This window comes from Mixophyes fleayi, chromosome 3, assembly GCF_038048845.1.
Source record: "Mixophyes fleayi isolate aMixFle1 chromosome 3, aMixFle1.hap1, whole genome shotgun sequence".
Classification (NCBI taxonomy): Eukaryota; Metazoa; Chordata; class Amphibia; order Anura; family Limnodynastidae; genus Mixophyes; species Mixophyes fleayi.
The window spans coordinates 136,993,804-137,021,067 of record NC_134404.1 but is presented as its reverse complement, the minus strand read 5'-3'; the positions used below and the strand labels follow the sequence as shown (position 1 = coordinate 137,021,067).

Here is a 27,264-nt window from a genome sequence, read left to right as displayed (position 1 = left end):
GCAAGCGGTGTATGCTGAGACTATAAAAGGTATTTATCACACAGTAGCGAATATTATAGGGTTATCTTTCAATAGGGGCATATGAGCAAGTAGAGCCAACATGATTATTAATAGCGATTTAGGAGCTATTATCGCCGATAAATGATTTAGAGGATTCAGCGCCATATTTAGACTCATATACTTGGATTCAGGCAAGGACATGTGATACTGTAGGGTTACATTCCATCCTAGTGCTCCGTAGCTAGAACCCATTATCCATTAGAAATTGAATCCGTCTGTAAGCAGCAAGTTCAATTTATTGCTGTGAGACATTGCCCTGTATTTAATAGGCACCTGATACCCAAGCATTGGTGGGATATATTTTTTGATTATATAATTTGTGTGCCTGACTAGGGTCATTCATTAAAAGAATCCATTATAATTAGGGATGTGCACCGGCGACTTTTGAGGTCTCGTGTTTTGTGTTTTGGATCCGGATTTTCGTTATTTTTGAGGTTCGGATTTGTCTCGCAAAACACTTGACGAAAGGTCTCGGTTCGGATTTAAGGTATTGGATTCGGATTTTTTTTGAAAAAAACATAAAAAGTTTAAAAATCAAGTTTTTGGGCTTATTTTCACTCCTAGGCTATTATTAACCTCAATAACATTCAATAACAAGCATTTCCACTAATTTACAGTGTATTCTGAACACCTCACAATATAGTTATTAGTCCAAAACGTTGCAACAAGGTATCTTTCTGGACTGCGTAGAGGAGTGGGTCACCACAATATCTTAAAAACCCTGAACTTTTATGAATCGCACCAATAATTGTACCTGGACTGCGTAGAGGAGTGGGTCACCACAATATATTAAAAACCCTGAACTTTTATGATTCGCACCAATAATTGTACCTGGACTGCGTAGAGGAGTGGGCACTGGGCACCACAATAAAATATATAAAAAACCTTCAACAGATCTGCATTACACTACACATACGGCTGCTCCTCCATCCTCTCCATCATATACATGTTGGAGTTTTAGCGTGTGACAACCTCTTGTTTTTGATAATGTCAGTGCATTTGGAATATTTTTCAATTTGCCCCACACCACTGAATGTACTTTATCTATGATACGCATCTATCTATCTTGACTGCGTAGTGTGGTGGCCCCGGTACACAATTTGGTACCGAGGCCACAATATAATTAAAAAACCCTCCACGTGTCGGAATTCCACCAAACAAGTATCTGGACTGCATAGTGGGGTGGCCCCGGTACCCAATTTGATACCGGGGCCACAATACCTCCTCCAAACATGCTACAGACAATTCGTCATTGAGAGACCCCAGACAGACAGGGTCGAAGTGTTATTGTTTGACTTTGTAAACCCCAAAAAATGTCCCTGTTGCACATAGTCGTGCAATGAAGACTGACTTTTTCATTTAAAGGCACGATCTTTAAAGTGTAGTGTTTGTAAGTCTAAGTCATATTATACTTTTGGTAAAATTGGTTTTTTTTGTTCCTCTTTATGGTAATTAATTAGTAATAGAATTAAAGTAAGAAATAGAATTAAATAGAATTAAAGTAGGAAATAGAGTGGTATAGAGTTGTAGTGTGGTATAGATAGAGTGGTCCACACAATATAATAATAAAACCCTCAACTGGTCTGAATTCCACCAAACAAGTATCTTGACTGCGTAGTGTGGTGGCCCCGGTACACAATTTGGTACCGGGGCCACAATACCTCCTCCAAACATGCTACAGTCAATTCGTCATTGAGAGACCCCAGACAGACAGGGTCGAAGTGTTATTGTTTGACTTTGTAAACCCAAAAAAATGTCCCTGTTGCACATAGTCGTGCAATGAAGACTGACTTTTTCATTTAAAGGCACGATCTTTAAAGTGTAGTGTTTGTAAGTCTAAGTCATATTATACTTTTGGTAAAATTGGTTTTTTTTGTTCCTCTTTATGGTAATTAATTAGTAATAGAATTAAAGTAAGAAATAGAATTAAATAGAATTAAAGTAGGAAATAGAGTGGTATAGAGTTGTAGTGTGGTATAGATAGAGTGGTCCACACAATATAATAATAAAACCCTCAACTGGTCTGAATTCCACCAAACAAGTATCTTGACTGCGTAGTGTGGTGGCCCCGGTACACAATTTGGTACCGAGGCCACAATATAATTAAAAAACCCTCCACGTGTCGGAATTCCACCAAACAAGTATCTGGACTGCATAGTGGGGTGGCCCCGGTACCCAATTTGATACCGGGGCCACAATACCTCCTCCAAACATGCTACAGACAATTCGTCATTGAGAGACCCCAGACAGACAGGGTCGAAGTGTTATTGTTTGACTTTGTAAACCCAAAAAAATGTCCCTGTTGCACTTGCACATAGTCGTGCAATGAAGACTGACTTTTTCATTTAAAGGCACGATCTTTAAAGTGTCAGAAAGAGAGAGAAGACACAGGAGAGGAGAGTTGTAGCTGGGGACCTGGGGTGGAAGCTCCCAGGCTCCCCCAGCATTGCCTGGAAGTCTGAGCGTGGTGACTGAGCCAGGGCAAGGAATGTGTGCCCTGGATGAGGGGGAGAACTCCATGCCACTATAGTGAACCCAAGAGAGAGGGGGACACTGCACATGGAAGAGGCCCTGGAGTGAGGGCTGCTACAAGAGGCATGGTAGCTGTAGTGTCAGATCCTGAGGCTGAGAGTACACAGAGTGACGTGTCAGAGCACAGGAGACATTATCCCCGCAGAGGAGGGATGAGCTGCAGTTGAGAGGTATGTTGTTGAAATAGGACATGCACACTTTAACAAACCAATCATTTCAGCGACAGGGCCTACCAAACAACTTTGACTGAAATGATTGGTTTGTTTGGGCCCCCACACCAAAAAAGCTATTCATCTCTCCCTGTACAGACTAAACAGGCTCTACTGAGGCAAGATGTCGTCCTCATCCTCAACCTCTGATTCCTCTCCCCCTACAGTGTCTACTTCCTCCTCATCACACATTATCAATTCGTCCCCGCTGGACTCCACAACCACAGGTCCCTCTGTAGTATCTGGAGGGCAGTGCTGTACTTCATTGAGGAATTGATTATTCATTTTTATAAACATCATTTTTTCAACGTTGTGAGGAAGCAACCTCCTTCGCCGCTCACTGACCAGGTTCCCCGCTGCACTAAAAACTCTTTCCGAGTACACACTGGAGGGGGGACAACTCAGGTAAAATAGAGCCAGTTTGTACAGGGGCTTCCAAACTGCCTTTTTTTCCTGCCAGTAACAATATGGACTGTCTGACATGTCTACTTGGATGGTGTCAGCAAAGTAATCATCCACAATTTTTTCTATTGTCACAGCATCCAATGCAGCGAGAGTAGACATGTCTGCAATGGTTGGCAGGTCCTTCAGTCCGGACCAGATGTTATCAGCATCCCCGCCAGTGCCTCTTTTGGGAAAACTGAGCTTTTTCCTCGCAGCCATAGATGTGGAAGAAAATGAGGGTGGAGCTGTTGGCATGTCACGGTCCTCTTCAGAGGACAATCTCCTGACCAGCAGGTCTTTGCACCGCTGTAGACTTGTGTCCGCCGGAAACAGAGACACAACATACGCTTTAAACCGAGGATCGAGCACGGTGGCCAGAATGTATTCCTCTGACTTTAAAAGAGTGACCACCCTCGGATCCTGGCAAAGCGTACGAAGGGCTACATCCACAAGAGCTACATGCTTGGTGTAATCGCAATGGCTTACCAGCTCCTCCCTCACTTTCTCTAGCTGCTTCTGCAACAGCCTTATCAGGGGAATGACCTGACTCAAGCTGGCAGTGTCGGAACTGACTTCTCGTGTGGCAAGTTCAAATGGCTGCAGAACCTTGCACAACACGGAAATCAGTCTCCACTGCGCTTGACTCAGGCGCATCCCCACTCCTTTGCCTATGTCGTAGGTGGCTGTGTAGGCCCGAATGGCCTTTTGCTGCTCCTCCATCCTCTGCAGCATATAGAGGGTGGAGTTCCAGCGCGTCACAACCTCTTGTTTGAGGTGATGGCAGGGCAGGTTCAAGCTTTTTTGATGTGCCTCTAGTCTGCGGTAGGCACTGGCTGAATGCCGAAAGTGTCCAGCAATTTTGCGGGCCACCGCAAGCATCTCCTGCACACCCCTGTCACTCTTGAGGTAATGCTGCACCACCAAATTAATGGTGTGGGCAAAACATGGGACGTGCTGGAAATTGCCCATATTTAATGCCCGCACAATGTTACTGGCATTGTCTGACACCACAAATCCCCATGAGAGTCTAAGTGGGGTAAGCCACTGGGAGATAATTTCCCTCATTTTCTCTAATATGTTGTCAGCGTTGTGCCTCTTATTAAAGCCTGTAATGCACAATGTTGCCTGCCTTTGCATGAGCAGCCATTTTGTAGATGCTGCTGATGCAGCTGTTGCTGTTGCTGCGGAAGGGGATGCATCTACCCAGTGGGCTGTCACAGTCATATAGTCCTTCGTTTGCCCAGAACCACTTGTCCACATGTCCGTGGTTAAGTGGACAGTGGGTACAACCGCATTTTTTAGAGCACTGAGGACACTTGATCGTACTTCTCTGTACATTTTTGGTATCGCCTGCCTAGTGAAGTGGAATCTCGAGGGGATTTGGTACCGGGGACACAATACCTCCATCAACCCTCTAAATCCCACTCCACTGATGGCGGACACCGGGCGCACGTCTAACACCAACATTGCAGTTACAGCCGCAGTTATACGCTTTGCAATAGGGTGACTACTATCGTATTTGGTGGTCATGGCAAACGACTGTTGGACGGTCAATTGTTTGGTGAAAGACTTAGCGGTCTTACGACTTCCCCTCTGGGAAGATGACCGACTAACAGCAGCAACAGCAGCAGTGGCAGTAGTAGGCGTACCGCTGCAGGATTCCTCGGATGAATCCCGTATTGAGGAGGACTCAGTCTGGCTGCTGACTTGGGCTGCAGGACTGAATCTGATGGAGATTGTGGAGGAAGTTGACGAGGAGGGTGTTGCTGGTGTGTATCCAACTGGACCACGGGATTTAGGTGTCCCTGTACCGATGAGGGTCCTAGCCCCAGTTCCTGAACTAACCACTGAACTATGAAGGTTATTCAGGTGACGTATAAGGGAGGATGTTCCTAGGTGGGCAAGATCCTTACCCCTGCTTATTTGAGCTTTACATAAGCTACATATTGCCATACATTGGTTGTCTGGATTTGGATAAAAATAACTCCAGACCGAAGAGGTGCATTTTTTGGTCTTCTGACCAGGCATGACGATGGGCTTTTTCATCCCATGAACATCAGCTGTTTCCCCCCCTGGTGCCTCATTTACAATAACCACATCACCATCCTCATCATCAAGTTCCTCCACAGCGCCAGCTACATCATCAATAGCCTCCTCCCGAGCCACCTCTTCCCGTACAGTGATGGGAAGGTCAGGCTTGACAACCACCAACACCCTTGGACTCGCCTTGGGGATTTGTGATAATTTCTCTTTAGAAGGCAGAGTTGTTTGCTGTTTTGTTGCTGACAGCATAACTCTCTTCAATTTTTTGTAGGGGGGGGGAGGAGGAGGAGGGCTAAGATCCGTGGGTGAAGCTGAACCACTAGTCATGAACACGGGCCAGGGCCTAAGCCGTTCCTTGCCACTCCGTGTCGTAAATGGCATATTGGCAACTTTACGTTTCTCCTCAGATGATTTTAAGTTTCTCTTTTTGCTACTTTTTCTTAACTTGGGCTTTTTGGATTTTACATGCCCGGTACTACGAGATTGGGCATCGGGCTTGGAAGACGACGTTGATGGCATTTCATCGTCTATGTCATGACTAGTGGCAGCAGCTTCAGCATTAGGAGGAAGTGGGTCTTGATCTTTCCCTACTTTATCCTCCAAATTTTTGGTCTCCATTATATGTAGCACAAGATACTGCAGAATGTGTGAACTTGGTAATATTGCAGTACCAATGGACTTATACTGCTGGATTGGTTTTGCAAATTTGGTTATAATTATTATATATTTTTTTTTTTTAATTTTTAATTTTTTTTTACTTTTTTTTTATTTTTAAAAAACTTGGGAATAGTGGGGAAATAACTATGCCCTTAGAAGCACAGAGCACAGGACACAGCACCACTGGACTGAACAGGACACGGCACAGGACCCAGCAGCACTACGGAACTCAGCAGGACAGAGCACAGGACACAGCACCACTGGACTGATACTGCAGAATGTGTGAACTTGGTAATATTGCAGTACCAATGGACTTATACTGCTGGATTGGTTTTGCAAATTTGGTTATAATTATTATATATTTTTTTTTTTTTAAATTTTTTATTTTTTTTTATTTTTAAAAAACTTGGGAATAATGGGGAAATAACTATGCCCTTAGAAGCACAGAGCACAGGACACAGCACCACTGGACTGAACAGGACACAGCACAGGACCCAGCAGCACCACTGACCTCAGAAGGACAGAGCACAGCACACAGCACCACTGGACTGATACTGCAGAACACAGCACGGCACGGCACGGCACGGCACGGCACGGCACGGCACGGCACGGCACGGCACGGCACGGCACTAAACAGCACAGCACTAAACAGCACAGCACTAAACAGCACAGCACTAAACAGCACAGCACTAAACAGCACAGCACTAAACAGCACAGCACTAAACAGCACAGCACTAAACAGCACAGAGGACCACCTAACACACCCTCCCTCTACCCTGATCAATGCCCGAGTGAAGATGGCGGCGACTAGCGGGGAATTTATAGGATCCGAGTATCGCGAGATCCGACAACGGGATTATGAGTCAGAGCCTTAGTTTCACTTTTGAATTTGGCGCCAATACCCGGATCTGTCTCGGATCCGACTCGGATCCGCAACGTTCGGGTGGGCTCGGATTTCATAAATCCGAGTGCGCTCATCCCTAATTATAATATGAACATTTGATACATATTTAATCATAATGCATCATAATTAAATCACTAGAGTTTGCTGATAAGTAGTAGATTATTTGAATTTAAAAAAAACAAATATAAATAAAATACAATATTTAATTTTTTTGAAAAAAACAAAAATAAAACTGTAATTAAAAATAAAAAATTTAAGTATGTAAACCCCAATCTATTATTATTCTCACATTGTCTTACCTTAGCACAAGAATAATTATATATCCATATTTGACTGATATTGGATAAACCGATGGTGTTTTGCAATATTTAGCCATGCAAACACCTCTCTATAATAAATATATCTATATATATATCTATATATATATATATATATCTATATATATATATATCTATATATCTATATATCTATCTATATCTATATATATATCTATATCTATATATATATCTCCAATCTCATACCGGAGAGTTGTTTTATTATATAGACACTAGAATATAAGGAGACCTACGTAATTGTGAAGGCTTACATTAATAAAGATTTGTTTAATCTTTGATCTCCTCATGTTTTATGGTACCATGGTTATCCTTAAGAATAAATAATTACACAAATCCCATACCGACTTCAATAGTGGACCTCTTGTTTTTAATCATTTTATTTCACTGGCTTTCTAATATATATTCACCATTTGATTTTAATATTTTACTGCTAGAGACCTGTATAAAAAACAATTTGCTTTTGTGATAGAATAACAAAAATTATTTTATGATTACTATTGGACTGGAAAGCCTTAAAGACCAACCTTAATGTTGTGGTTAATACAAAGATACATTCTCTGTATCTGTATGTTCAGTTGAGAGAGCACCCCTTCACATTATATCACTTAGGATTTACGTGTAAAAATTAGGTGAGGAGTCCAATTCCTAGAGCAGATCTAAACCCTTCTGGTTTTTGTGTTCATGTTTATAAGCTACCAGTGAGCAGCAGTGCTGTCTGGCCCAGAGAGTGATCAGACGTCCAAACATTCCTCCTCTGACTCCCAGACAGTGAACAAGGCTCACCCTGGTGTTAATGAAGAGCATCAATGTGGAGAGAGTTCCTGATCACACATATACTGAACCACTGTTCAATCCCCCCCAGTTTCTACCTCTTCACTACTGCAGGAAGCCATCAGTGGCTATGGAGTTTGCCAAATCACTCCTCCAGTTGTGAAAGGCACTACTTACTGAAAACCAGGTCATGATATATGTATTGCATGTACATAAAACATGTATCCCGACAAAGAAAAATGAACTACACATCCAAATGTGACCATACATGCTAAAGACTTTCCCTCGACCCTAGTCACCAGCTTTCAAGGATGTTTGTGTACCAAAACATTAATCCGTATGTGGATATTCATCTCCCCATCATTCACCAGTCACAAAAACAGAGCAGAAAAGAGAACTAATTTTCTGGCACAAGGTGTATTTGTAAAAAGCAATCCTGTGGTCAGACAATTTATATACTTACTGAAAGGATGGCGGACGGGAGTCTCCTATACCCCCTGTCCTCTCAATTGGCGGAGGCAAATCAGATTGGCTATCAGCACACACAGAACCTGCATCAGACTGTGAGCCGTCTGCAGAGACAAGCTGTTGAGAAGAATAAAAGGACACATCAAAATATATTTAGATGGGGATCACACAAATATTACAATAATTCTATAGCTCTTTTTAGCAGCAGTGTGTTTGCTACCACCTTGTGGTAAAACTAAAAACATGCCATGGAATTTGTTTACAGGAGGCGGTTGTTGTGACTGCAATGCCACTCCTACTTATGCTTTCAGTGCAAAGCAGGCAAGGAATGGACTGGTTTTTGTTTCAGTGACAGTTAAACATCACTTCAAAAATATGCATTATGTTAAAAATATACATAATATTTTGAAAGGGATTTAAAAAGCTTAATTTGGTCCATCAGCGCCAGCAGGGTTAATTGGAAGAACTGTAATTTTTTCCTTAAAGTATTGTTTAAGGAAACTCCATCAGACTCTGAGACCAGCTGTTGGGAGAATAAAGTACACCTCAAAATATATTCATATGAGAATCACACAAGTTTCATAAACACTCCCCAAAAATCACAGCCTGTGTGTTATTTAGGAGTATGGCCATGCAATAAAAACCTTCCATCAAAAATGTAGGGAAAATGAATGTCCAATTTAACGCTTGGTTTTCTGGTCCGTGGGTTAAAAGCAGGATTATACTCTATAAGCACAGTGTGTCAAGCAGGTGTTTTAACTTTCAAAATGCCAAGGAAAGGAATACAATCATTTAATCTTCGGTCAGATGTACAGAAATACAGAAAGCATTTGGAGGGCAGCCTGTTGCCCGTCACATCTAAGCATATTGCACAATTTTAAGTTAGGATTTTAAAGGCAGAAGAAATCCCAGTACCTCATGTGACCTGTATTCAGAAAAGACAGAGAAGACTGTGGTCAGCCATTCTGTCTGAAAGACGTGGTGCACAATATGACTCACAGCACAAACATGTTAGATAGGAAGGGGATAGCCAAGAGAGGAAAGAGGAGGATCAATGGAGTTAAGAATTCAAAAGGGACAAGACAACAACCCAAATACATGATAACAACTCAAATACAGATGAGCAAAATAGCAGAGATGTAACTTACTGGATAAACATTTGAAACTACATTATGTCTCGATTCAGTGGCGTACAGAGGATTGAAATGTACGCAGCAGATATCAAACAATCCAATTCTGCTTCTGTATTTTAGCTATTTGTATTGCTCATCCCAAGCACTGAGCGACAGGATCGGTTGCTAATGTAACGACATATGGAATGCTAAATAGAATACAGCAGGCAGTTTGACACTCAAGACTCAACAGCTGGATCCAACAGGGCCTGTTGGTGTGGATAGTAGATTACATAATTAGCTGGTCCTCTATTCTGTGTATGCCAAGTAATTCTGGGAACATGATTGTTTTGGGGCCACACGTCTAACAATAAATGGACAGATTCCAGATATATTATAGCATGAATGGCTTACAACTCATTACAACCCACTTAAACAGTACATGGAGAGCAGAAGCCTGGATTTTCATACATCTCAAAAATAATCATTGTACATGTATAACTGTGGCATCTGGTAAGGTCTGGTATTTATGGGGAAAAAAAAAAAAAAAAAAAAAGAATGGGTCTTACCAGACAATGGTAACTTTAGATAGCAAGAACGTAGAAGTCACAGAAAGGGATGGACTCCAAAAGAACAGAAGAAACGTTTACACACATAATAAAGTATTTTGGGTAGTGTTGCAGACTTCATTCATATTTCCATTTGCTAAAATTCCATGTTCCTTATTTGTTTTGTGTTTTATCATCAGTATAATGATTACATAAAATACTGAAAGGAACAACCCACATTTAAGTAACAAACTATGAAAACAGAGATCGGCAGTTAATAAAGAATAAAAACAATTTCTGCTATTACTTGACAATTCTAGCAAATATAATTAATGCCGCTTGTAGCAATACATGGAACTTTCCCTATTAAAAAGAGTAATGCACTTGTTGATATTTCTTTGGTTTGCAGCACAGATATTAGGAAATACACATTTATTAACGGCCATTAAATGTGTGACATCCAGGGACCAGTGTCACATATGTTAACATTGTGCATTAAAGCGAGGGCACACTACTTTCATATAAATCTGGGCTCTTTGGACATTATTAGACCACCACCTAGTGACAAACAGGCTAAGGGAAGAGCAAAGGAGACCTGACATTATCCTGCACTTATAAATTCAAGCAAACCTGATGGGAAAAACAAAAGCAAATTCTATGGACCTACAATGAGCGGGGAAGATGCCCACAGCAGCCCATCTCATTTTCACACGTTAAAAATATAACAAATGGGAAAATTACTCAAGACACACATTTATGTTGATGGTTCTCAACGTAGAACAACAAAAAGGCGCCATCACACAGCCACATTAAGCACTAGCTGTTCATATTACTATGGTGAGTAAGTGAATACGGAGCGTTCATTCCCTATCATACAGGAGTGCCTGGGGGCTCATAAAACTTTGCATACAGTGTATTTTAATTTAAAAAATAAATAAAATAAAAATGTAATTTAGCACAACTACCGGTCATACACAATTTATAACACTTTTCTATTTTTTTAAAAAAGGATCCATGAAAACAATAAAAAAAATAATAATAATAATTCAATCTTTAAATTGTTACAGGTTCCATCTTTACCACATTTGAGGTGATACCTTTGAAAAGCTTTGCCTGGCATTTCTGTATTCCTAAACAACATATTTATGGCTTTATCTAGAGAAGCGCACTTACCCAACATACCACTCTTCCATTAAAACATGGCAACTTCGCATTGTCATCAGAAATCTCTTCTTTCACCACTCTGGAAGAAGAGAGACAATTTACATCATATATGTAATAATCATCTATGCAGTGTGCGAATATTACTATATGAAGGGCTAAAATACATAAAAATATTTGTTAGTGAGATAAATAAATAATTTACAGCTATGGGAGCTCTTATTTGGAAACTTGCTAAGACCAGAATGATCAGAAACATGGAAAACAAAATATTGCATTATGTGAGTATTCCTATACATAGACACAATTACCATGCTAAATTATTTAACGAGGACAGTAATGCCAGGGGCAACATGGGGAAAACAGGAAAAAAAAAATGTTTGGTTTCACCGACTTGGCATTTTGCGCCAAATGATAGAAAACCATTTTTACCCATTAAGTCTGAAGCAATCCAGGTGATAAAATTGTAGCAGAACCAATTATAGTCAGTAATGCTGTCCAGCAACATGCTGTCAGATCTGCACTCCAGAAAAAGACAACATTGCACTGTCCAAAAGGTCTATATAGGACACTCAAATAATTTTGTCCTATATAAGGCCATTAGGATAGTGTGCTAGGATTGTTTGAAATATCTTTAGCTGTCTAACAGAGAGGAGCAATTAAGAAAGTTAAAATTTACACACACACACTAATATATATATATATATATATATATATATATATATATATATATATATATATATATATATATATATATATATATATATATATATATATATATATATACACACACATCCAATTGATAGCGCACACACACTCCAACGTATGTTGCCATCCCAACACCAATATCACACCTGATACACGCTGATCCTTATACACAGGTGAAACTGATAGCACACATGACTTATACCCAATTATTGGTGGTCTTATTGATGGAGGCTTGATCAGAGTAGTATGTACCAGACAACACAGAGGCTGTGTATTACTGATGGGTGGGATGGACAAACACTTATCATAGTAATTAAAAGTCGGACATACTGTCTTACTGTCAATTTCTACTACAGTGGTATTGGTATGGAATCGATGTATTACCGATAGACATTCTACTACATTGGTCAACACTAAGAAACCTATAAAATGGCAGATTATTGACATGTTTGTTAGTTATATTGGCAAAAAAAAAAATTAGACCAATCTGCGGTAAGAAACTAAATGGAGAGTACATGCTATAAACAAAACTACATTTCATATTAGGGTTATATTCGGATCTTCTCCAAGACATGACCTTTACTGTCTTAACATACATTCCACAGACATTCTTGTCACTTGCACACCCAATTAGGGTCCCCCAAAACATGAACAGATGTCTAAGAGTAAAAGCAACAGACACTCCCAATAACAAGCCTTTGGAATAAATTCCACACTAGGAATATACTAATGCAATAAAAACAGATAGGAATATAGCGATTCCTGCTGGTAACAGTGACGCCTGAGGACTGGGTCTACTAGCACAGCTGTACAAACCTAGATGTGTTACAGGGGAACAGAAACATACAGTAAACACAATAGAGAGGGGTTGTAAGACATGCTATGCATTTTGCCCTGAATACAACACCTGGTGCATATTATTTTTAGATTAAACACAGTAAAATTAGGCATTATTATTAGGGATGAGCGCGCTCGGATTTCTGAAATCCGAGCCCACCCGAACGTTGCGGATCCGAGTCGGATCCGAGACAGATCCGGGTATTGGCGCCAAATTCAAAAGTGAAACTGAGGCTCTGACTCATAATCCCGTTGTCGGATCTCGCGATACTCGGATCCTATAAATTCCCCGCTAGTCGCCGCCATCTTCACTCGGGCATTGATCAGGGTAGAGGGAGGGTGTGTTAGGTGGTCCTCTGTGCTGTTTAGTTCTGTGCTGTTTAGTTCTGTGCTGTTTAGTGCTGTGCTGTTTAGTGCTGTGCTGTGCTGTTTAGTGCTGTGCTGTTTAGTGCTGTGCTGTTTAGTGCTGTGCTGTGCTGTGTTCTGCAGTATCAGTCCAGTGGTGCTGTGTGCTGTGCTCTGTCCTTCTGAGGTCAGTGGTGCTGCTGGGTCCTGTGCTGTGTCCTGTTCAGTCCAGTGGTGCTGTGTCCTGTGCTCTGTGCTTCTAAGGGCATAGTTATTTCCCCAATATTCCCCTGTGTTTAAAAAAATAAAAAAAAGTTTTTTTAAAAAATACCAAAAACTACTTTAATATTTTTTAATTACCACAAAATTTTCACAACCAATCCTGCAGTATAAGCCCATTGGTACTGCAATATTACCAAGTTCACACATTCAGCAGTAAAAGTCCAGTGGTACTGCAATATTACAAAGTTTACACATTCTGCAGTATCAGTCCAGTGGTGCTGTGTCCTGTGCTCTGTCCTGCTGAGTTCCGTAGTGCTGCTGGGTCCTGTGCCGTGTCCTGTTCAGTCCAGTGGTGCTGTGTCCTGTGCTCTGTGCTTCTAAGGGCATAGTTATTTCCCCATTATTCCCAAGTTTTTAAAAAATAAAAAAAAAGTAAAAAATAATAAAAAATTTAAAAAAAAATAAATATATAATAATTATAACCAAATTTGCAAAACCAATCCAGCATTATAAGTCCATTGGTACTGCAATATTACCAAGTTCACACATTCTGCAGTATCTTGTGCTACATATAATGGAGACCAAAAATTTGGAGGATAAAGTAGGGAAAGATCAAGACCCACTTCCTCCTAATGCTGAAGCTGCTGCCACTAGTCATGACATAGACGATGAAATGCCATCAACGTCGTCTTCCAAGCCCGATGCCCAATCTCGTAGTACCGGGCATGTAAAATCCAAAAAGCCCAAGTTAAGAAAAAGTAGCAAAAAGAGAAACTTAAAATCATCTGAGGAGAAACGTAAAGTTGCCAATATGCCATTTACGACACGGAGTGGCAAGGAACGGCTTAGGCCCTGGCCCGTGTTCATGACTAGTGGTTCAGCTTCACCCACGGATCTTAGCCCTCCTCCTCCTCCCCCCCCCTACAAAAAATTTAAGAGAGTTATGCTGTCAGCAACAAAACAGCAAACAACTCTGCCTTCTAAAGAGAAATTATCACAAATCCACAAGGTGAGTCCAAGGATGTTGGTGGTTGTCAAGCCTGACCTTCCCATCACTGTACGGGAAGAGGTGGCTCCATCCAGCATTTGCAGCACGCCCTCTGCATATGCTGGAAGGATCACCCACAGTCCAGTTACAGATTTGGCTAATGAAGGTGTGAATGTTGTACACCGGGAGGAGGATATTGATGTAGCTGGCGCTGAGGAGGATGTTGATGATTATGATGCAGACAGATACCAAATTGCCTTTCTCAATTTCTATTTATATTCTAGATTATATAACGGCTGAATAGTTTTCTATTTTACTCCTAGTGGAGAGGGGATCTGATGCAGATAGATAGCAAACTGCCTTTGTCCATTTTTTTGTATATTTGAATTTCTAGTTCTACAGTCTATGCAAGCTGCTTTTTTTATATTCAACTACAAGTGTAGGGCGGGGAGGGGGGGGGGGGGGCATAGATAGCCACCAAAGTAACGTGGTCCATTTAATTTCACTTTCTAGCTCCACAGTCTGTGCAGCCTGCTTTTTTTATCTTCAAAGTATTTACAAGCCTTGCAATCTAAATTAACTAGAGGTAGTGACGTGGTAGAACTCCAAAAGGCAGTTTGGAAGCCCCTGTACAAACTGGCTCTATTTTACCTGAGTTGTCCCCCCTCCAGTGTGTACTCGGAAAGAGTTTTTAGTGCAGCGGGGAACCTGGTCAGTGAGCGGCGAAGGAGGTTGCTTCCTCACAACGTTGAAAAAATGATGTTTATAAAAATGAATAATCAATTCCTCAATGAAGTACAGCACTGCCCTCCAGATAGTACAGAGGGACCTGTGGTTGTGGAGTCCAGCGGGGACGAATTGATAATGTGTGATGAGGAGGAAGTACACACTGTAGGGGGAGAGGAATCAGAGGTTGAGGATGAGGACGACATCTTGCCTCAGTAGAGCCTGTTTAGTCTGTACAGGGAGAGATGAATAGCTTTTTTGGTGTGGGGGCCCAAACAAACCAATCATTTCAGTCAAAGTTGTTTGGTAGGCCCTGTCGCTGAAATGATTGGTTTGTTAAAGTGTGCATGTCCTATTTCAACAACAGACCTCTCAACTGCAGCTCATCCCTCCTCTGCGGGGATAATGTCTCCTGTGCTCTGACACGTCACTCTGTGTACTCTCAGCCTCAGGATCTGACACTACAGCTACCATGCCTCTTGTAGCAGCCCTCACTCCAGGGCCTCTTCCATGTGCAGTGTCCCCCTCTCTCTTGGGTTCACTATAGTGGCATGGAGTTCTCCCCCTCATCCAGGGCACACATTCCTTGCCCTGGCTCAGTCACCACGCTCAGACTTCCAGGCAATGCTGGGGGAGCCTGGGAGCTTCCACCCCAGGTCCCCAGCTACAACTCTCCTCTCCTGTGTCTTCTCTCTCTTTCTGACACTTTAAAGATCGTGCCTTTAAATGAAAAAGTCAGTCTTCATTGCACGACTATGTGCAAGTGCAACAGGGACATTTTTTTGGGTTTACAAAGTCAAACAATAACACTACGACCCTGTCTGTCTGGGGTCTGTCAATGACGAATTGTCTGGAGCATGTTTTGAGGAGGTATTGTGGCCCCGGTATCAAATTGGGTACTGGGGCCACCCCACTATGCAGTCCAGATACTTGTTTGGTGGAATTCCGACACGTGGAGGGTTTTTTAATTATATTGTGGCCTCGGTACCAAATTGTGTACCGGGGCCACCACACTACGCAGTCAAGATACTTGTTTGGTGGAATTCAGACCAGTTGAGGGTTTTATTATTATATTGTGTGGACCACTCTATCTATACCACACTACAACTCTATACCACTCTATTTCCTACTTTAATTCTATTTAATTCTATTTCCTACTTTAATTCTATTACTAATTAATTAACATAAAGAGGAACAAAAAAAACCAATTTTACCAAAAGTATAATATGACCTAGACTTACAAACACTACACTTGAAAGATCGTGCCTTTAAATGAAAAAGTAAGTCTTCATTGCACGACTATGTGCAACAGGGACAGTTTTTTTCTTTACAAAGTCAACTAATAACACTTGGACCCTGTCTGTCTTTAACATACTTGATGGGATCTCAATGACGAATTGTCTGTAGCATGTTTGGAGGAGGTATTGTGGCCCCGGTATCAAGTTGGGTACCGGGGCCACCCCACTACGCAGTCCAGATACTTGTTTGGTGGAATTCTGACACGTGGAGGGTGTATTTATTTTATTGTGGCCCCGGTATCAAATTGGGTACCGGGGCCACCCCACTACGCAGTCCAGATACTTGTTTGGTGGAATTCTGACACGTGGAGGGTGTATTTATTTTATTGTGGCCCCGGTATCAAATTGGGTACCGGGGCCACCCCACTACGCAGTCCAGATACTTGTTTGGTGGAATTCTGACACGTGGAGGGTGTATTTATTTTATTGTGGCCCCGGTATCAAATTGGGTACCGGGGCCACCCCACTACGCAGTCCAGATACTTGTTTGGTGGAATTCTGACACGTGGAGGGTTTTTTAATTATATTGTGGCCTCGGTACCAAATTGTGTACCGGGGCCACCACACTACGCAGTCAAGATAGATAGATGCGTATCATAGATAAAGTACATTCAGTGGTGTGGGGCAAATTGAAAAATATTCAAAATGCACTGACATTATCAAAAACAAGAGGTTGTCACACGCTAAAACTCCAACATGTATATGATGGAGAGGATGGAGGAGCAGCCGTATGTGTAGTGTAATGCAGACCTGTTGAAGGTTTTTTATATATTTTATTGTGGTGCCCAGTGCCCACTCCTCTAGGCAGTCCAGGTACATTTATTGGTGCGATTCATAAAAGTTCAGGGTTTTTAATATATCTTGTGGTGACCCACTCCTCTACGCAGTCCAGGTACATTTATTGGTGCGATTCATAAAAGTTCAGGGTTTTTAATATATTGTGGTGACCCACTCCTCTACGCAGTCCAGGTACATTTATTGGTGCGATTCATAAAAGTTCAGGGTTTTTAATATATTGTGGTGACCCACTCCTCTACGCAGTCCAGGTACATTTATTGGTGCGAATCAAACAAGTTGATGGTTTTCTTATTATATATATTGTGGTGACCCACTCCTCTACGCAGTCCAGGTACATTTATTGGTGCGATTCATAAAAGTTCAGGGTTTTTAATATATTGTGGTGACCCACTCCTCTACGCAGTCCAGGTACAATTATTGGTGCGAATCATAAAAGTTCAGGGTTTTTAAGATATTGTGGTGACCCACTCCTCTACGCAGTCCAGAAAGATACCTTTTTGCAACGTTTTGGACTAATAACTATATTGTGAGGTGTTCAGAATACACTGTAAATTTGTGGAAATGCTTGTTATTGAATGTTATTGAGGTTAATAATAGCCTAGGAGTGAAAATAAGCCCAAAAACTTGATTTTTAAACTTTTTATGTTTTTTTCAAAAAAAATCCGAATCCAAAACCTTAAATCCGAACCGAGACCTTTCGTCAAGTGTTTTGCGAGACAAATCCGAACCTCAAAAATAACGAAAATCCGGATCCAAAACACGAGACCTCAAAAGTCGCCGGTGCACATCCCTAATTATTATACATTATCTTCTCATACATTCAATGGTTTGTGTCTTTGTGAGCTGGTGTTAAAATGACATAAGGTGCAAGCAAGTGCACAATACATTACATAAGAACACAAATGCAATGAGTTCAGCTATGTACTGTCAGGAACACAGAGTCAGGATTTAGCTCTTGGCAGAGCATGACCAGGCCAGGAGATGTGTCTGTTGAATACAATATTTAGCAAAAGCCACAGGGAATGAATGTGCATTCAGTTTCCTCCTATTCTGCTGTGTACTCAGAGGTGGTCACGGCCACACATTACGAACACTACATCTCATACAGAGAAAATGATGATCAAACTGTGTGTCCATTACACTAGAAGCGCAAGTTGGGCGAGGATAAAGAGAATTGACACAAAATATTGTTTCGTTGGTATTACACCCCAACAAGGCTTAAAGAAATGCTCTCTGATGGTGGCAATGTCCAAAACCCACTCGTCTCTGGTTAGATATCAAGAATTTTATTTTTGCAGTACTCAAACTCATGTTTCCCTTAAAATCTAAAGGTTCCCTCCTACCTCTTAGTATACCAAACAGCACACATCAAAAAATTTAATTTATACAGCATATTCTTTTAGTGCCCACCGCTCAACTTGCTGCCGACTGGAAAAAGTCTACCCCTCCCACGCTCCAATCCATTATTAGTAGGGTCTGGCACATCCAACGGCTGGAACTCCTGCATGTCCTTCAACAAGCTTTAGTGTCCTTGGTTATCTTTCCTCCACACTTGCTCTTTTACTTAACTTTCTGTCTTCTCTTTCCACTCCCACCCCTTTTTTTTTTTCTTCTTCTTTAGCCACACCATTTCTCTTGTACCCACTTCCCCATCCATTCTCTTTTTCCCACCAAAAAAATAGGTTACAACAGATTTGTATGCTATTCTCAAAAGTCCTACTTCTTTTGTATAGGTTTGTAAAGTTGATTTATTATTGTAGTACTACTACTGTCTCTTGCAATGTTTTATACAGACATTTAATAAACATATGCTTCAAAACAAAACAAACACATTTGCAAAGTCACTCTTCCCTCACCCCTTACACTTCATTAACAAAAATACTATTGGGTGCTTATTTCCACCCCGAAGCTAATCACTCCAAGGTGCTGACTCAATTCAGCAAATTTTACCTCGCATGTCATTTATACGTGCAGGATACCTATTCAATTCTGGGACCAGCGGGGCTGTCATAAAACCACTGACACCGAATCTGGCCGCTGGAGCAGAATAAAGTAATCGAACAAGACTGATAAACCGGAGCCAACACCAATGCACTCCACTACATTCTAGAGATTGACTGGGTCGACCAAGTCAAAGGCCTTGGCCACATCAAGGGACATGACCATTGAGGGCTCTGAATCTGTTTAAATAATCTCCTTGCATTAGTAAGCATGTTCTTGGGAGGCATAAACCCAGTCTGGTCTTGGTGGACAACCTCGTGAATGACCCCATTGAGCCTTATGGACAGGATTTGTGTCAGTATTTTGGAATCATTAGAGATCAGGCAAATAGGGCGGTACGAATCCAGATACAAAGCATCTTTCCCAGGTTGAGTATAAAGAAGACTATGGACTCAGACATTTGGGGAAGGGAGGGGGTGACCCTACTTCAGTAAATGGGAATATGTCTCTAACAGTTTGGGAACAAAGAACAGTCTATACTGCTTATACACCTCTATTGGAATACCATCAATTCCAGGGGCCATACGATTGGGTATACAAAGAGATGGCTGCTGCAATCTCGACTTCAGTGATAGGGGAATCCAAGAAGTCAGCCCACTATTGCGACAGTCACTGGAGTTTAATCATCATAACCATTTATTTATATAGTGCCACTGATTCCGCAGCGCTGTACAGAGAACTCATTCACACATCAGTCCCTGCCCCATTGGAGCTTACAGTCTAAATTAATACAACTCAGATAGGCAGTAAACTGTGATGAATATAGATTACTGTAGTAATCAAAAAACACTCCCGCAGTTTGGGCACCTGTAAACTGCTTGACATTACATTTATCTATAATGGCTGGAACTGTCCTAGAGGACAGTTCATCCCTCGCTAAACACACCAGGTAGCTGTTCCAGCTAGCCCTTCCTCTGCCTGATAAGTTTCTGAGAAGTGTCTGACATCTGGGTTCCTAAATCTCCAAACATCTACCAGCCCCATATTCTCTATAAGTTTGCCAAAGGCAGTTGGTATTCTTGGGACTGCAAGAGGATCCTTGCACCAACTTTCCCACGATTACATCCACTACATTACTGAAGTCTCCTACAAACATCACCGGTGTGTCTGAGGCCGAGGCCACAAATGAGGCCGTTTTGCACATGATGTCGCTACTGTACCGGGCAGGATCTAGACAGCCAGCATGTTCAGTGGGGTATAGTTAAAAAAAGGCCCTAAGGGAAACGTATCTGACCACTGGGTCAATCTGTACCTGGTCTAAAAAACCAAAGTTAAGGCGTTCTCAAGAGAACACTGAAATAGCTCTAGAGTACGTAGAATGAGCAGCATGGCAGGCCCAGTCCACCCAGATCTTCTTGAGGGCAATACCCTTACTACCTGTAAGGTGGTTTTTCAGGAGAGACACAATGTCAGGTTTGGACTTTCTTCCCTGGCTCAGTACCTGCGAGCGTTTGGTCTAGTCATTCAACCGCTAACGTTCCAGGAGAGCAGATGGAGTCGTCCCCCCTGGCAGGCTTACTCATAATTAAGTTGGCCATAGGAGTCTATCCATTCAGATGAGAGGCAAGGCAGCACTTTCTCATCTGAGAGACAGGACTGGGACTCTCCATCCTCAACCACCCCTGTGCAGCAAATAGTCCATTACTAGAGCAATACATTATTGAGGAGGGTGCATAAGAAAACAGTTCATCGCGATTAGTTACAAGAGCACATAAAATAAAGTGACCTACAATTATTCCCATAACTTTTCCCAACCCACCCTGTACACCTATTCTAAGGCATACCTGAATCCCCTCAACAAACAAAACATCCTGCCGGTCACTCCCTAAATCTCAACAGGATAAGATCCTACACCCCTACTATCTAAAAACAGACATGAACTAACTCCTCTAGTATAAATTCTTCCACATTCAAAAGAGAAATATATAAGCATCCCATAGTTGCAGACCCATCGACAACTACAGTCCAGGGATCTCGGTGCCTGGCAGGTGGTTGATTTTCAAGCCAATTTAACGATTCTTGCGGGGTGGTGAAGAAATAGAACCTGCCATCAGTTGTCACCTGGAGTGAAAAAGGAAACAACATAGTATTAGGGAGCTGGTGTTCCTGCAGCTTCTTCTTTATCAAGGTGAATTGTGAACGAGCCTTGTGAACTTCCACTGCAAAGTCCGGAAACACCATGATAGTATGATTTCCAAACCGTAGAGGGCCTTGCTGTCTGGTCATCTAAAGAAAATGCCTCCCTGCTGAATTCTTTTATGAGCCAATTCTCTAGAAACAATTTGGGACTAGTGCCCCCACTCTCTCTGGCTGCCCGACAAATTGAAGATTGTTGCGAAGGAGCCTGTCATCCAGATCAGTCTTCCATCAGCACTAGCTGACCTTTGCAGCCAAACCCATAATCTCACCGCGAAGGGGGATAGTAGAGTCCTCAAGGTTAGAGAGTCTATGTTCAACCGTCCCCACATCTTCTAGTAGTACTAGTAGAATAGGAAAGGAAATTACAAAGGCTCCCAATAAACACAGGTGGTACAGAAGGAGAGTGCTGCAGGCTAGATAGGTCAGAGTCTGTCCCAGGCATTTAGCACCGGTGCACACAAATAAAACAAGCAAGATACAGTAATGAAGAAGGCAGGGGTACTCACTGCAGCCAAAAGGCATGAAGGAAGGCTGTCAGGAGGTTGCGTGCTAAGGGCAGGTTTCATATGCAAAACTCCACAAAATGGCGGCAGGGGCTGTTATACTGCTGGATTTCTACCATGCACTAGATGTGCCCTATGGTCCAGCTAGAGTCTCCCAGAGGGGCAGAATGAAAGAAGCAAAGTTAATTAGCCGAATCAGATACTTCTAGGAACTCGGCGCTGGCCCCTCTCTCTATCTCTCTGTCAATATGGCACATGCACTCAGAAAAAGTGATGGGGGGGTTTCACCAATATACTTCGCACACAGGAGGAGGGAAGCCCGTCCATCAGCGCCGCCAGTCCGCAACCGCTGGGTATTTCTCCTTTCCATTCCCGTTGTTAATGGCAGCACATTTGTAGCAGCACTTCTTGATGGGCAGGCCCAGGAGCTGGAAGGATGTATTTGCACCCCCCAGAAGAAATCAGGTAGCAGCAAGTGTCAAGGTTCTTCAGAGTAAGTTTGCAAGCACTATTGGGACCACTGCCTGCGGGATGACGGATGGTATATCAGGATAGTGTCGGAGAGTAGAATCCACAGGTCCCCTTTTGGTCTTTTCAAGGAAGCATAAATCAGGAACTTCAAAGTGGAAGTTCATGGAATATTATATAATATTAAAATAATATACCTGGAATATTACACTTTTTTTTTTTTACATAAAGACTGTTTATTTAAAGAACTGAGTTGTGATGCACATATGAATGCTTTACCAACAATCAATTGAGTTGATATAACAGTCAGTACAATTGTGAGCCGATTCTCTATTTAAACCTGTTCACACCTTGTAAGTTTTCTATGTTTGAATTTATGTGTGATTTTAGTATTGCTTTAAAATTTAAGATTTACAATAAAACACATTTATATTTGCCACTCTAACCTGCAGTCTTCTGTTAGCTTGACTTAAGGAGATTCCTGCTACCTTTGAAGTACTTTTGATGTTCCTTAACCAATCAACTTTTGGGTCTCTCTGATGGTTTATTAAAGCCACAAATGTCCTGTTGTCTGATCATATTTGTAGGTAGTTTTGAATAATCTATGACTGGAATCCTTGAATCACAAAACCTGAGGGATCACTGATGGTTTTTAAAATAGGGATATGCAGGCAAGAGTCCTTTAAGTGTAAGGAGGTCAGCTCTACACCAGAACAGATTTGACCAAAATGTCCTTGCTTTGACGAAGCTGTTGTATGTATTTCACAATTCACCTTGATAAAGAAGAAACTGCAGGAACATCAGCTCCCTTTCTTTTAAATGTATAAACTGTTTTGTCAGTAACACCATTCTAACCAAGTACACACACTGAACCTGCCGATATTTCTGACGGTCTACATGTTAACCATCGTCAGACTGTCTATATTCCGCCCTGTACAACTTATCAAAGACACATGCTTTTTAATATGTTCTTGGAAAATGACAAAAGCAAAATGAGGGTAATTGAGAACAATGTGTTTGGGAATTATTATTATTTTATTTTTTTTAAAGATATATTTTTTATTTATTTAAAGTCTATCTATACAGGCTTCTAACTGTTACAACCTATTCTTCACTAGATTCTTCAAACTGAACACACACATAGCAGTTTTACATGACCTTGATCACAGAACTGTATTTGCTGTTTATCGCATTCAATCACTTTCTGCATGTTTAACCCCACCTATTCGATCCAATTGCATCAACAGCTGGATCTGTATTCAATGTGGACACAGATGTCCACCGTTCATCAGTGAAGCTCAATGAGTGGGTTCAACAGGACTACACTGGGACGGTCAGTCAATTACTGCACACACACAGCAACAGCAGTCATCAACAAATAATTTTTTTCGGCTTAGAACTAATGAATTCACCCCAGATTCTAATAATTCTAGGCAGTCTTTGTGGGTTAGTAGAGCCAAACACTAGGTGATTTTGGGCCAAATTTACAAAAATCTGCTAAACTGGTTGATAAAAATTAGTGTGTGTGACCAATTTAAGATTAGATAAAGTACTCCATTAGCAAACAAGATATATTAATCGCAAACATGGTTTCCTTGATTTAAGGAAGAGAAAGCTCTTTTATAATAGGGGCACTAATTCACTTTTAATTACTGATTTTTTTATTAAAATCATAGTCCTTTATTAGTAATCCATAAAAATATGTTATTACCATCGTTTTTTGTTTCTATATTTGGTGAAATATAAAATAAAATGAGGATAATAAAAAGTGAAATGGAGAAAGATGTGGTTAAAATGTTGTATTTAAACAACACGGAACCTCTTTGCTTTAATAATACAAAATTCCTTTTAATTATTGATATATTACCCTATTAATATCTCTTAGACAAAACAAGGTTCTTAATGGATCTCACACGTAGAATCTCTCTATATACCAGTTAGATAATCAGAACTGTAATATTACCTGAGTGTAATTGATAATAAATCATATATTCATTCAACATGTTGTGTTTGTAATTATTTCATCCAGGCATACTTCATCTCAGTTCTATCAGGGGATATGATTACTTCACAATTATAATTTGCAAGGCATTTCCCCAGACAATATTACTGTATTTACCAGAGTGCTTAAATTAAATGCAGCTGGTCTTTGGCTGTTACACTGGTGCGTTGTTATTAAATACAGCTTTAAATAAATTATTACATTAGTGTTTCATACATCCTTATTATTAAAACTATTAGAAATTGTAACACGTCTTGTGTCTTCAGTGTTTAATTAGGGGTGAGATGTTGGAAATGGAGAAATACCTTCAACATCTGTACTATTAGCAGTAAGGTCACCAATTCAGCCCATATTGATAGGGCTGACAATAATAATTATTATCTGTCTTCATAGTGTCATCTGATCTCTGTGTTTTCATTATTATACTATTGGAAGGGAGATCACTGTTTCAGCCCATGCGGTTTTAACCCATACAGCATTTGTACTAGTGGAAGTAAGTTCACCAGTTCTACCTGTATTGTTAAGACTGCCAATATCCAAAATGTATTCCACAGGACATACTAAATTTGTGACCATCACAATCTGAATTGCTCTGAATGACTGTAGCCTTGCTTTTCACCTACTTGTAAACAACTGTACGGCATAAGAAAATGGAACAATATTATGTATGGCACGCAGTAAGTCAGACACCATACACCATTTTCTTAAGCAACACAATATACAACCTCCAGATTCACAGTTGTTAAACCAAAAACTGTCAAAACCTCCCATCCCCCTTTGACTGTGACAAGCTGGATATCAATAAAGTGTCATTCAGCCAGCCTCTCTCACACTCCCTTGGGACAAGGCAGCTGTCAGTAGAGCGACACCTGTCCTTTGCGATACTCCTAGAAAATCTACTGAAGTAGAAAATCCTGGACATTAGTACTCATTAATTAAGGAATAAAATAATTATAATGAGACTGTAACACACAAAAAAGTTACTATAGCATGCAACTAATGCTTATGTCTTACCATCTAACAATAACTTAGCACACCATACATCAATTCAGGTTCTTATTACATTTTATTCAAGTGCCCTCAAATACATACTTTCATTTCAGACCATTCCACAATCAAAGTCACCTAGATCACCTTTTCTGGACATGCTTGTATGCAGGGAGTTGCAATATGTAGTACCATGAATGCCTTATTAGGTATTTGCATTAACGAGCAGGTCTACCTAATGAAATGGACAGTGTTTATAGTGTGTGTGTGTGTAATGTAATGTAATATATATATATATATATATATATATATTATTTATTACACACACACACACACACACACACACACACACACACACACACACACATACAATGCAGTTGGCTAATGTTAAAATGTTGACAATATTCCTTCCCAGTTGGGTGTGTGTGTGTCACGCGTGCTTCTTGGCAAACTGTAGGGGAAATTTAATTTGAGTTTTATTTAACACTGTTTTTCTTGTTGTCACCTTTGAATAAAGCACAGATTTGTTATAGAATACCTGCTGAAATGCCCTCCTTCCTCTCCTTAGCACACATATTTCCATATTTCTGGCATGAGAAGATAGGAGTATATATGTATAAAAACTACCCTATTTGCTGGCGTATTAGACTAATTTTTTGCCCTGAAAAACATGCCTCCAAGTGGGGGGGTCGTCTTATACACCGGGTCCAGTACCGCGCGGTATCCAGTGCGGCCGCGTCGGGTCTTCGGCGTGGCTGCGGCGAGCATCAGCAGCGATACAGGGGTGCCAGCCTTTTTGGCGTGACCGGCCCGTTCTGCTGACAGGGAGGGCAGACAGGGAGCAGGGACCAATCCAATAAGGCTTTGTATACAGCCAACAGCCAACCACAGTCCTGCACCATTGTACAGTACAATACAGCATAGAAAATGTCCAGCAGTCAAACCCCTATCAACCCTATCATGGCACCAGCAAAAAGAAAGAAATATGATGCAAGTTTTAAACTTAAAGTTGTAAACTTTGCCATGGAACATAATAATTGTGCTGCTGCAAGACAATATGGAGTTACAGAAAAGATGGTTCGGGACTGGAAATCAAATGAAAAAGCATTAAAGATTATGTCAAGGGGTAAGTGTGTACTTGCTCTCTTCCTCTATTTGTTATCTTCCTTCTATCATTGACTAGTGAATTACGTTTAATAAACTTGCACTGTTTTATGTTTACTGTACATGTTTGATAACATACAGCCTTATGACAGTTTTCCTGCATGTCATAGGCATTTGAATATAAATTAACATGTTAAAATCAAATCTGATGTTCTTTTACGTTTTATTTGGTGTGTGGAAGGTGTGCGGAAGAGGGGGTAGTCTTATACAGCGAGTATATAACAAACTCTATATTTTGAGTGGAAATGTTGGGGGTCGTTATACGCCGGCAAATACGGTACCTATTAAAAACTAAAAAAAAAAAAAAATAGCAATATGACACAGGAACGTCTATAAAATAGTGTGCAATACAGCCAACACTTATGGTGACTGGTGAACCGAAAATTACTCAATTCAAAACAATGGAAATTAAAAAGGACTAGTAACATTAGGACATCTTGCAATTCAGCACTATCTGATCTCTCAAAATTGGGCTTTCCAATGATGTGAATTCACAAGAAATAGCATGTGAAAAGTGTTCTACTCTTAGATTCCCAATTTATTTTCTTTTTCTAATAGGCAAAGCACCACATTAGCACTTACTTAAAATAACTTATAACTAAACAAAATAGTTAATGTTAGACTTCTTACAAAACAAACAAGCATGTGACAATTCTCCAGCTCAGAAAAATCAGTAATCTTCATAAAAGCTCTGACGAAAGTCAACATTTGTATAAAGTTAAAAATTATGACACAGAAAAAACATAATACAAAAACTCACAGCACAGCATGAAGCAACACTTTAAATAAATGTTATTAGTTTGCAATGAATTCACTTTTGTACCAAGTTTCCAG

General features: G+C 40.8%; 1 protein-coding gene across 3 annotated transcripts in view; it reads right to left on the bottom strand.

Annotated features, from left to right (window-relative positions):
- Positions 1-27,264, bottom strand: part of DVL3 (dishevelled segment polarity protein 3) — a 75,102-nt gene that overhangs the window by 32,278 nt on the left and 15,560 nt on the right. For all 3 annotated transcript variants that reach the window (XM_075202417.1, XM_075202414.1, XM_075202416.1), the window contains exons 2-3: positions 11,257-11,326; positions 8,419-8,540 (exon numbers count right to left, since the gene is read on the bottom strand). In XM_075202417.1, the coding sequence (XP_075058518.1) occupies positions 8,419-8,540; positions 11,257-11,326 (192 nt within the window). The remainder of the gene's footprint in view (positions 1-8,418; positions 8,541-11,256; positions 11,327-27,264) is intronic.